The 13,073-nt window shown below is 35.1% G+C and overlaps 1 protein-coding gene across 3 annotated transcripts; it reads right to left on the reverse strand.

Annotated features, from left to right (window-relative positions):
* Positions 1–1,710: 1,710 nt before the first annotated feature.
* Positions 1,711–12,329, reverse strand: pcdh8 (protocadherin 8). 3 transcript variants are annotated; one of them, XM_051710614.1, is made up of 6 exons: positions 12,187–12,323; positions 11,753–11,842; positions 7,394–9,712; positions 7,243–7,313; positions 5,315–5,448; positions 1,711–3,917 (listed from the first exon to the last, which is right to left on the reverse strand). In XM_051710614.1, exons 3-6 carry the CDS (start codon positions 9,692–9,694, stop codon positions 3,604–3,606), a joined length of 2,820 nt encoding a protein of 939 aa, XP_051566574.1. In that variant the 5' UTR covers positions 9,695–9,712; positions 11,753–11,842; positions 12,187–12,323; the 3' UTR covers positions 1,711–3,603. The 3 variants fall into 3 exon arrangements, with proteins under 3 accessions (XP_051566574.1, XP_051566573.1, XP_051566575.1); XM_051710613.1 differs by lacking the exon at positions 11,753–11,842 and having other exon boundaries at positions 12,187–12,329; XM_051710615.1 differs by lacking the exon at positions 12,187–12,323 and having other exon boundaries at positions 11,753–12,179.
* Positions 12,330–13,073: the final 744 nt, after the last annotated feature.

The following is a 13,073-nucleotide window of genomic DNA, read 5'->3' on the forward strand; positions in this document are numbered from 1 at the left end:
AGCACTTCATAAAGATGAAAGATAAGGGAATATATTATAGACTCCAATGTACCCATTGTTCAATGTAGCCTACTACCGTTGCAACTGAAAGATCATAAAAATGAATATGAATATTTTGAATGTTCCAAAGTTGCTTTAAAAAAAAAAAGATGCCATTTAAAAGGCTTTCCTCAGTATTGTGCATCCACATGTTTGTTCATGAGTCAAAATGGAAACTATACAGGCTCTTAGTGAACAACTTCAGAATTCAAACTAAAGAATCAGTATTTTGTTTGTGTTATCATGAAACAAACTAGTCACTGTTACGCTGCATAAGTCTACATTATCACGTAACCCTGCTGGTAATGTAGCCTCCCGGCAACATGTCCCCGTTCTGTGGTTTCTCTTTTGACCCATATGGGAGAAGATACAATAAGCCATTTCATGCTGTATTGATCTCGTTGTGTAATTGCCCTTCATATCCAATTGGATATCTGTCATTTCCCATCAGCTATGAGCAATTACTAATAATGGAATGACGGCGCTGTTCCTCTTTAATTTGCATGAGTGAAAACATCCCTTTGGGTAAAATGAGAGCATTTTCTTTTTTTATTATTTTTTTATTTTTTGTGCCTTCACCTTACAAAAAAAAAAAAAAAAACACATCTGATGACTGTTTCATACCATTTTATTGTACTGAGGTGGGTTGTTTTTTTTTTTTAGAAGCTTTTATATTAAAAAGTGTAATCCTGTATATTTGTTTATGGAGCATTCACTACTTTTTCACTCCATGCTTATCTCACATGTCAAGTCAAAAAATAACCTTGGGAGACACCAGTCCATCAATAGACAAAGGTGATGCAGGCAGAAATCAATGAGGTGCATCGCAGTTCAACCAGCAGGTCATTTCGGTGAGGTTCGGTGAGGTCCATCCTAAGTCCAAGGTTCAGGCAGTGGCATATGAATGATCCATTGTCTTACAGTTGGAGTTGGCATCAGTTCATCCTCTGAAGTCCATCATAAAAGACTGAAGTGATGTCTGGCTAGCACCAGCTGTAGTGTGTCGTCATTATTCAGCGACACGTAGAAGTGGAGTCCGACACCAAGCAGGAACGGAGCTGGATCTGGCCAGCTTTGGTAACCTCGGAATATGAAAACAAGTAAACAAATCCTGTACATTTGTATATGGAGCATTCACTGCTTCCTAAATTAAGAACAATCCATGGCAAATTTATATGGCACTTTCTTCAAACCCAAACAATATCCAAAACAAATGAAAAAGAGATGATTGCATTATTAATTTTTGCAATTTTGTTTTTATTTTTATTTTATTTTTTTGTGCAAAAACATTTTTAAATGCTGAATATGTACTATATTCAAAAAGAAAATGTATTACGATTTAATGGTTAGGTTTAGGGATAGGTTGTAGGGCTGCTGCAGGACTTCAAATAAGCACAACAAACACAGTAAATGTGACATCGCAAGATTTATGCAAGATTTACGCATTTAAATTTATTAAAAAAATTCCATTAATAAAATAATAATAATAATAATAATAATAATAATAATAAAATATATATATATATATATATATATATATATATATATATATATATATATATATATATATATATATATATATATATATATATATATTAAGTTTTATTGCATTTTGTTAAAAAAAATCACAATTTTATTTGATGGAATTTTGTTATGAAATTAAAATGCGTATCTTAAAAAGAGGCAAAAATATTTTTTAGTGTATATATTTACAGCATACGTATGATTCTGCATGCTTTTTTTTTTTTTTTTTTTTTTTTTTTTGCATTTCTGGTTTTATCTCAACACCAGTATGAAGTGAAATATCTTCGACTTATGTACTTTATATTATATTATTTATTTATTTATTGAGGGGTCTGCTGTCTTTCAAATGTCATTTCAGAACTGAATGACATAATATTTCTGTCAATCTAAAATGAGGTTTTGTAGCAGTATGTATACCTGCTCTATTGCAAGTATTTAGCTTGAGATGATGCCATATAATCTCTCACACCAAGCTCTTTAACTCCACTAATATAACTGATTGTGTGCCTTTCTAAGCCTCATTCTTAACATGTTATTGTAGATGCATGGATGCTGCGTTACAAACCAGCTAATCCAGAACAGGCCATGTGTTAACAATAATCGGACAGCTCTTAAGGCTGGATTTGTGGACTTAATACTAATGTGTCTGCATTGTCACATGATTCTTTTCTAGTTAATCCATCTGAAACAAGAGTTCCCAGAGTTCAGGCAACATATACGTGGTTCTGAAAGTATTTGGCTCAGTGTTATAGAGGTGAGCGCAAGAGCAATTTAAGTACATAAAGAAAGTAAATAGCATCACAATACCAGTCAAACGTTTGGACACACCTGACTTAATTTATGTTTCGTGATTTAAAGGCTTATGCACAGCAATAAATTATGCCTATGTATGAATTTCTTTACATATTGATTTCTGCAATCTAGGTATGTGTGGCTACTTTGAAGAAGCTCAAATATAAGATTTATTGATTGATTATTATTATTGTTATTATTTTTATTTTTGGTCACTATAAGTCCCATACATCCATGTGTTATTCTCAAAAAATTTTACATGTGTAAAACAGTCATAATATATAGCTAATATATAGGTGTGTCCAAAGTTTTGACTATGTTTTGAAAGCATTCAAATGTCAATCAAACTGTCTGATTTTACTCTTTTTTTTTATCACAATCTATGTGAGACCATGTCATTACTCCTGCATTTAAAAGAAAGAAAGAAAGAAAAACATGAAAAGATAGTTTAGGCAATTTATGTGTAACATTCTGGGTATTGGCTAACTATTCCAAACTATATAAATATACAACCATATAAAATTCCATACATTTGGTTAAAATGCATCAAAGATGAAGTAACTTAAGAAGTACTGTAACTTAACACTTAATTGCTTTACTTAAGACAGAAGAACTCACAGCTAACTAGCTCTCATTGGACAAAACTAAGTGGGTTTTAATCATCGCTAAATTATTTTCATGTAAAGTCCATCATTTTGTCTTAAATAAAAATAGTGTGGCAAAATAAAAAAAAAAGGTTCAGTTCTTCAGACTGAAAAAAAAAGCTTATTTCAACATATACAAACATGTAAGAGAAATATTTACATTCATTTAATTTACATGGACTATTCTCAAACATTTCTCAAAATAATTTCCTGGATAAAAAAAGAGAGAAAACACGTTTGTAATACGATAATCCAGTATTAAAAGAACTGCTAACCGATCTAATTGATTCTCAAGTTGTAGTTCAGGACCCAAAAACAGGTCACATGTCTGTTTTGATAGGATGCAGACAGCAGGGAAAAAATAATGCCAAATAAAACTAACCATATAACCGTGCATATTTAAGAGCAATATAAATAGGCTGATCTACTTTCAAAGGGAGGAGAAAATGCTTCCCATATGTTTTTGTTGTTGACGTCAAATGTGAATGTAAAATCTGTTCTGAAGCAAAACAAGTTGAGAACCACTGGCCTACACAACTACATTGCTGGGTGCATTTTGTTCAAACTCAATGAACCAGACTAAAACCAAGCCCTTGTTCGAAATTTAAAAGGTAGTAGCAACTTCAGATGCAGTTGAAACAGTTTCAATTTGCTCTTCAGCTCTGGTAGTAATTCCCCTCATTTGATGGGCGCAGTATGAAGGCAGAGTTCCTGTCCTTGAGAACGTCTGCAAAGGGCTGCTTGATTTCAACATGTTATTATGGCCTCCTTTCCATGTATGAGAATTAATGTGGGTTGTATTGTAAATTGGTGCTGGGGAAAAACCGATTGTGTAGGCGCTCCCAGGAGGGACATGCATGTTACGAGTCGGTATAATGTGCTGTTTGCCCTTCCAGCACCCTGCGGAATTGAATGAACCTTAAACAGAAAACAGACACAATCAGAGAAACAGAATATGCAATAAATAAATACGAATAAATATTTTTAAGAGCATTTTTGTCTTGTCTAAAAATCCTTAAAACAAGATACATGTACAGTGCTGGAGAAGTAAAACTGTGTAAGACTAAGACTTGTTTAAAGAGAATATATATCTTGAATTTAGTGTGTTTTTGCTTAACCTACTGGCACCTAAGATTATTATTATTTTTTTTTTTTTATTTTTAGCTTTATACCTCAAGAAATATTCCATGTTCAATACAAGTGATTTGTGGCATAATGTTGATTAGCACAAAAACTAATTTCTTAAAAAGGCAGAAATCAAGAATCCATTGAGACACTTACAATGGAAGTCAATGGGGCCAATCCGTAAACGTTAAAATACTCACTGTTTTAAAAATATAGACACATGACGTAAACAAGATGTGTGTTAACATTATTGTAGTGTGATAAAATCACTTACTAACCGCATCTGTGGAAAGTTAGGTCCAATTTTACAACTTCGTTGCCATGGCAACATTGCCACGATGGTGTCCACCACAACAACGACGATTTAAAGAACTTTACAGCTCAAATAACACACAAGTTGTAGCAGAATAATTAATGTAAGTGCTTTTATAAAATTATGAGCTTCACATTTCTGACTTTAAACCCTCCAAAAATTGGCCCCATTGACTTCCATTGTAAGTGCCACGATTTGTTCCTTTTTTTAAATAAAAGGAGGGACGAGTCGAATTACATTTTTGTGGTAATCAATATTATGTCACAAATGCAGCAATATTCCTCTATAGCTGAAATGTGTAATTATTTAAAGTTAGAATATGACCTATCCCTGCTTAATATGAACAAGCTGGGACAGAAATTCTGGAGGGGTCAGTGCAAAAATGCTACCAAAAAAAGCCCCAGAAATGTAAAATGTGGGGGCAAAAAAAAAGAAATTCTGTTATAGTCCTAGAAATACATTTTATGACATGTACGTTCATGGATGAGACACCGTCTGTTTTAAATGGTTCTAATTAGGGTAATAAAATGCCCACGAAAATCAAATCCAGCGCCGAATATTGACCCTTAATGAAAAAGTTAATTTCTGACACTGTGAATAGGTAACTGTAAGTAAAACCTTTGTAGGTTGATTTCCCCCACTGTAAACATTCTCACTTTGTGACGCTACATATATCGTAAGAGCTACTATATTCTCTGAAAACGACTTTCAATATTTTGTGAAATTTTGTTTCTCAAGTAAATTAATCGTGATTGAAGAATGTTTAGATGCTTTTACCACCCAAAAGAAAAAATATTTATTTGTGTTTTGTGTTGGATTTGTGTTGCTCAAAGATGAAATTAGAAAGCTCAGTTGTCTGGTAGATATCTGTACGTACTTCGGGCCACTGGTTGAAATGTTGTCAGGCCTCTCTTCAGAGCTGATCCACTGGTGTCAGAGTCACTGTCATTGAAATCACTGTCTCCTTTTCCACTGTCCTTTACGCTCAGCTGGTCTGTGTTGCTGGTGCCACTATGCGTAAAATCAAAGCTGTTAGTGACTGCTGAATAGCACTCTATCTAATTATTGATATTCCAATGCAGAACAAAATACTATAGTCACTGAGACATGACTAATATGCCTTTGCATTATACTGTATATGGTCCATGGCCAATCATACAAGAGATTTTCCACTATGCGTGGATGAGAAACAAAAAGTGACCTATTTACATACTGAGCACATTTATATTTTTAAATGATGGCACTAAAGATGTATATTGGTCCAATGCATACTCTTCTTAACAGGGTAACCTTTAGTACTCATAAGAGTTAGAATTGATGAACTTAAACACACATACAGTGGGGTGCAAAAGTCTGAGACAACATTTGTAAGGTTTTGGGAGTTAAAAGGAGCAAAGAAAAGTTAAAGTTATAATGTAAATGAAGAGGAAATACACTGAAAATCATGTTATGTGGTGTAGTAAATACAGCAGAAAAGATGAAGTACTTTATACACTTTAAACACGAACTTGAAAATATCAAGTAAATTCTACACTATGGCAACATTAATGCTCTAGCTTTTATGTATTTATTGTTTATGATTGTTTGTCATCTTTACAATGGGTCATTATGTAACAATCCCAAAGTAGAAAACCTTGTCATATTTATTCGCTAATTTGAGTAAATTTCACAGTAAGTAAATTTGAGTTAACTCAAATTCAAAGCTGGTGTTCCCAGCAGGGCCGTAATCACCACTGACATTTAGGGGGACATGTCAAAATTACCAGTTCATGATCAAAACGATTATCTCTTGATTGTTACCGTCATCGTGTTTTGCGCACTAAAAGTTTTGACCTGAAATAAGTTTATTTAATTACCATGTTCATTAGATTTTTGTTTAATTAGATTTACTGTGTTAACTGAAATGTTTAAGTTAAATTTACTCACTTTAATCAATATAATGTCATGAAGTTAAGTAGATTACATTTACAGGAATATGCCGGGTTCAATGCAAGTTAAGCTCAATTGGCAGCATTTGTGGCATAATGTTGGTTACCATAAAAAAATACGTTTGACTCGTCCCTCCTTTTCTTTAAAAAAGCACAAATCTGTGTTCCAGTGAGGCACTTACAATGGAAGTCAATGGGGACAGTTTTTGGAGGGTTTAAAGGCAGAAATGTGACGCTTATAATATTATAAAAGCAATTGCATTAATGTTTCTGTTAAAACTGGTGTATTATCTGAGCTGTAAAGTTCTTTAAATCGTCATTTTAGGTTTTAGGGTTTGTTGACATTACATCGTCATGGCAACGAAGTTGTAAAATTGGCTATAACTTTACACAGATGCGGTTAGTAAGTGATTGCATCACACTAAAATCATGTTTACACGCAAATTGTCTTGTGGCTATACTTTTGAAATGGTGAGTATTTTAATGTTTACAGATTGGGCCCATTGACTTCCCATTGTAAATGCATCTCACTAATCATTTTTTTTTTCTCAGTGATTCCATACTCTAGGACATTTGCACTCTTTCTAGGTCCCTAATAGCCAATAATGTAACTTTATAAGACATTATAAAATGTATTTCAGCTTTTTAAATTCAACTTTGTCCTCTAATTGTTAGACTGACAGTTTACTTTGTTATGAAAATGTTATATATAAAAAAAAAAATAATAAAAAAAAAGCATTTACACTATAAGTCTTACACTTTTGGCCCATCTTCTATTTGCATTTTGTTTATTATGAAATGACGATCAAGATACAAATCAGTCATCTCCATCTACAAACGCCATGCAGTTAACACCAAAACTTGCAACCATTCTTACCTCCTTTGCAGACAGTATTTTTCATCTTGCCATAGAAATGTTTGTTCGAAAGGCTTGCATGGCAGGAATAACTGTAAAACAAGAGGAAGTTATTAATGTGATGGCTTTAATGAGTTCAACACAAGCAGAATTTCCAGCCACAATCACTCACCTTTTCCTCAAAGTCCAAGCTCTTGTCTTCATAAAGGCAGTGGTGCATTGAATCTCCTTCATTGCCAAGGAAGCCATTAGGGCCACCATATACATTTGAGTTGGCAGTGTTGTTCTTGGAAAGGGGGGTTGAACCATACAGGCCATCTCTGCTGAAGTTTCTTCGCCTGCGACGAATTTGGCAAATTACAGCGAGGATGGCTATGGCTACCAGCAACAGCGCACAGCCCCCAGAAAACACAACAATAAACACTGTCCAGACATCAAAGTTTAGAGTCTCCTCGTCTTTAGATCGCAGTAAAATAACCACCTGGTCCTCTTGGGATCCGGTGTCTGTCACCACAAAGCGAACTGTTGCGGTGCTAGACAGGGGCTCTCTACCATTATCCAACACAGAAACTTTCATTTGCAGGACGTCTTCACAGGAAGCCGTAAGACTTTGTTTCAAAACTATTTCACCAGTCTTTTTATTAATGGCAAAAAGTTGTGGATCGCCCTCTACGATGTGAAAACTAAGCTCACTGTTGGCCCCATCGTCTTCATCCTGAGCGGTCACTCGTAAAGCCAGATAACCAACTTGAGCGTTGAGGGGTATCGGGATTTCGGCTGAATGATTCCTTAACACTGGATATGTAAAATAGGGATAGTTATCGTTTTCATCCACCACGTGGATTTTTATTAAAGTAGTGCTGGAGAGAGGTGGAGAGCCTTTGTCGCTGGCTCTGACAGCGAACTCAACTTCTTTTAGCGCTTCAAAATTAAATGATTGCAATGAGTACAATGACCCCGAGAGAGGGTCTACTGACACAAACGTCGATATCGGTGAACCATCAGGTGTTTTACTGTCAACAAGACTGTATGACACCTTACCATTTTTTCCGATGTCAAGATCCCGTGCGACAACACTAGTTATGTATGAACCCGGAATGTTGTTTTCTACTACCGATACATCGTAAACAGCTTTACTAAACAACGGTGCGTTGTCGTTCTCATCGGTGATGCGTATCGTATATTGCTTGATGGTTTTAAAGGGTGGCATTCCCAAATCTTCGGAGATCACTGTGAGGTTGTACTCCGAAATCGTTTCTCTATCCAAAGTTGTGGTGGTCACAATCATAAATGTGTCGCTATAGGCTTGCTGCAGTTTAAAATGATCGTGTCCTTGTAAAGTAGTCCGGACATAACCGTTGGAACCAGAGTCCCTGTCTGAGGTGCTGATCAGGGCCACGAAACTTTCTTCGGCGGCCGCCTCGGTAATGAAGGCCACCCCGTCACTCGAGGAAGTCATGGGCTTAATGGTAATCTCTGGCGCGTTATCGTTAACATCAACGATGTCTACAACGGCGCGACAGGTAGATGATACCGAATTCGGGCCTAGATCTGACGCTTGGATGTGTAACTCGTACGACTTCTTTTTCTCGTAGTCTACAGAGTCTTTGAGGGTCACTTCACCTGAGATGAGGTCGATCTGAAAAACACGAGTGACCTCAGTTGGGGAGCCTTCAACAAATCCATAGACGACTTCACCATTGATGCCAGCATCAGGATCGAAAGCGTGAACTTTCAGCACACGTGAACCAATCGGCGAATCTTCGTTGAGTTCGACTTTTAGTGAGCGGTGTTCAAAAGTCGGACTGTTATCATTCGAGTCCAGCACTTGTATGTTAATGGTCGTCGACCCGGATTTTGGCGGCATCCCGCCGTCTGTTGCTGTCACCTCAATCGTGTAAAACTCTTCGGTCTCTCGGTCAAGCATTTTGATCAGCACAAGTTCAGCCGTCTTGATGCCATCTTCTTGAGTGCTTACTTCAACGGCAAAATGACTCGTGTGCGAAATATGGTAACTTTGAATGTAGTTATCTCCGACATCATGGTCCACAGCGATTTCCAGTGGAAATCGTGAGTTCAAAGGTGCATCCTCTGATACATCCAGGTGCGTTTCATTGAGTACAAACCGAGGCGAATGATCGTTAATGTCTTTTACCTCAATTTCCACGTGAATAAGCTGAAACTTCTCCTTGGAAAATGCGACGACGTCAAAACTTATGAGACACTGCAGGGAGCGGTGACACAGTTGTTCTCGGTCAATGGTTTCTCCAACTGTTAAAAGTCCATCAGTTTGCCTCATGAGAATAACGGAGTTTGTCTTCTGCATAAATTTGAATGATGTCTCGGGATCTTCAGCCGGGTCTATTTTTAAGTCCCGTGAAAGGTTTCCAATCTCAGTACCAGGGGCGTCTTCCTCAAATGTGAAGTATTTTGTTGTTGTACAACAGCCTTTACAAATGATGCATGCGAGCATCAAGTAACTGCAATATAACTTCATGTTTGTGAGCACCAACAAGACAAAAACAAACAAAAAAGTCAGTGGCAACACTTCAAAATAAATACGAGAATAAAAACTCTTCAGCTGGCTCCTGAAGCGGTCATCACTATTGCTTGAAGCACTCTCTCTGATGTTTCCAGCTCCCACATATCACATATAGGTCATAGTGTATTCAAATTGTCCCATCTGCTGACCAATGAACTCACAGCACTCACAAAAGCCCCAGCTATGGCTCTTTATTGGGTCACATTTGCTTCACACCCTGTCTGTTGTGGTAATAAATTAAGCTCTATTGTTTCATGACAGACTGTACCAGTCAAATACACCACCAGTCAAAAGTTTAGACACAATTAACTGAATAGATTTTCTTTCTTCTCAAAAATCTCTTAAAAACCATTTAAATCGAGAAGTTTATACTCAAATGATTGAAATTTGTTTTGCACACAAAAATACATTTTTAATTTCTTTACTAAACTAATTTTACCACTACATTTATTGGCTACCACATAATTCTGGAACATCCATTTGTGCTGTTGTGTTACTAGCATTCTAAAATGTGGAAATTTGAAATAATAAACTCAATAAATAAATTACGATTTACGCTTTCAATTTTATAACAAAATTACATCAAATTAAACTGGGGAATCTTAAAAAAAAAAAAAAAAAAAAAATATATATATATATATATATATATATATATATATATATATATATATATATATATATATATATATATATATATATATATAATTATTTATTTATTTTAAGTTGTATTAATTTATTTATGGTTGAAAAAAAGGTTAAACTTTATTTTAATGTGTTCTTGTTACAGTGTAATTACACAAGTAATTACTGATTATTACTAATTAACAACATATACTTACTATAGGTTTAGGGTTAGGGTAAGGGTTTGGTTTAGGAATAGTTGCTTGTAACTATGCATAATTTACTGTTATTACTATAGTAAATGCATGTAATATGTGTAACAAGGACACATTAAAATACAGTGTTACCAAAAAAAGAATACACAATTCAATTTGTTGGAATTTTGTTATGAAATTGAAATGTGTAAATCTAAAAAAAAAAAAAAAAAAAAAAAAAAAAGGCTAAAATATTTTTTGAGTGTAGCTAAAGAATACATGGATGTGTCTCTAAACTTTAGACAATAGAAGATCAATTGCAATTCTTTTTTTTAATTTAGTTTTCCCCCTAAGACTTTACCACTGAAATTCTACTTTTATAAACATGAGTCAAGTAAAGCCAGCTTAAAGGAATATTCCAGGTTCAATACAAGTTTAGCTCAATCGACAGCATTTGTGGCATAATGTTGATTACCACAAAAATTAATTTAGACTCGTCCCTCCTATTCTTTAAAAAAATGCAAACATGGAGGTTACACTGAGGCACTTACAATGGAAGTCAATGGGGCCAATTACTGGAGGCCTTAAAAGATGGAAATGTGAAGCTTATAATTTTATAAAAGCATTTGAATTAATTCTTCTGTTGAAACTCTAAATTATTTGAGATGTAAAGTTGTTTAAATCGTAATTTTTACAGTAATTTTAGGGTTTTAGGGTTGTTGACATTACATCGTCATGGCAACGAAGTTGTAAAATTGTCTTTAACTTTACACAGATATGGTTAGCAAGTGATTTCATCACACTAAAATCATGTTAACACACATATTGTTTATTTCTTGTGTCTATACTTTTTGAAAAATTTAGTATTTTAATGTTTAAAAATTGGCCCCCATTGACTTCCATTGTAAGTGCCTCAGTGTAACACAGATTTTTGCTTTTTTATAAAGAAAAGGAGGGACGAGTCGAAATGTATTTTTGTGGTAATCAACATTATGTCACAAAAGCTGTCGACTGAGCTTAACTTGTATTGAACTCGGAATATTCCTTTCATTAAATCTAATTATATCCTTCTTTGTATTACTGCATAACTTACACAGTATACAACTGATTAATATTCTCAGCTTGAATGATTCACAAATATTTTTCAAATTAATTCACAAAAATGTGCACTTACTTAGCCTTGCAGAAATGTAACTATTCTCTTAATTATTTACAGAGATCAATGAAATGAGGGGCCATTGATGGTCTTTGTCAAATGAAGAGACTGCAAAGGTAAAAGTGTTAGTTAACCTTTTGAAGAACAGCAGCCTTTTGGGTCATCAAGTGTGAAGTGTCACACATTGTAAGCTGTCTGGCTCATGCTAACTGTTATGTCTGGTTGAAACAAATGTAAATCATTTGACAAACTATCTCAGCTCAACCAATGTCCTTCAAGTACTGATACACATTTCTGTCTGGTAAAATTCAAGCTTTTTGCTTTGGCTAAGATAAAACTTCCATATTCCTCTACTGAAAGGTTGATAAATATGAACTGTAGGTCAGTTATGAGCCCAGTAAATGCAAAATTGTCTAAGAATATCTGGCTTCTATGTATGTAGCTGTACATACCTTTACCAGCATATGGGGGTCTAAAGTGTTGAAATCTGTAGCTTGATATCAGATTAATGCAACACAAAGGGATGGAAGTAATCCGTCCCATTTAAGCAGTGTCTGATCTCTGTGCAGTAAATAATACTGTGACTCTGCGACTCCTTATGGTGTGAAGGTCACTTCCCTTAAGCCCGATGAACTCAATCGTTTGAGCAGTCCAGTGTAACACACCAAATTACACGTCAAACGTACAACAAACACGTTTTGTGAACACTGCAATATAATGCATGTGCAAATGTACTCTGTGCACACAGTGTATGTTGTGTAAAAGCTGTTGTGTAATGTGCATCTCCTCAACATTCAACATTTCGCTTTCAATGAATCAAATTCATTAAGTGTACTAATTACAGTATGTTCTGAATGAAGAGAACTGTTATCAGAGCTCAGTTGCCTGTTGTTTGCTACTGCCGTTACATATGTAAAACAAAAGCATTCAGGACTTAACACTTACCAGGGATGGCAGGGTGTCTAAATCATGGATTTGACACCGCTTGACAGTTGACGTGAGCCAATTAGAGCAATTAGTTGTTTGCTAAAGAGGCTTACAACATTCGTCTCAAGCTTAGCTGCTCATCTCAGATGCATCTGTCACTACTAGGTCTAAACTTTGTGGTCATGTTCCTCATTTCTTACTTTATGGGTAAAAAGTTCATGCAAATTTAAACATGGAAACACAGAAGCAGTTAAAATGTTAACATAAAGACATATTCTCTTAGTTGAGCTGGATTGTGTCATCTTGTTTAGAGACTGTCTACCTGGTATCTATTCTTTGAGAAAGAAAACTCGTCACGCACTAATGGCTATTGTTCTTGTTTTTAACGTGCCTTATGACAGTTTCAGACATT

Source organism: Myxocyprinus asiaticus, chromosome 11, assembly GCF_019703515.2.
Source record: "Myxocyprinus asiaticus isolate MX2 ecotype Aquarium Trade chromosome 11, UBuf_Myxa_2, whole genome shotgun sequence".
Taxonomy (NCBI): domain Eukaryota; kingdom Metazoa; phylum Chordata; class Actinopteri; order Cypriniformes; family Catostomidae; genus Myxocyprinus; species Myxocyprinus asiaticus.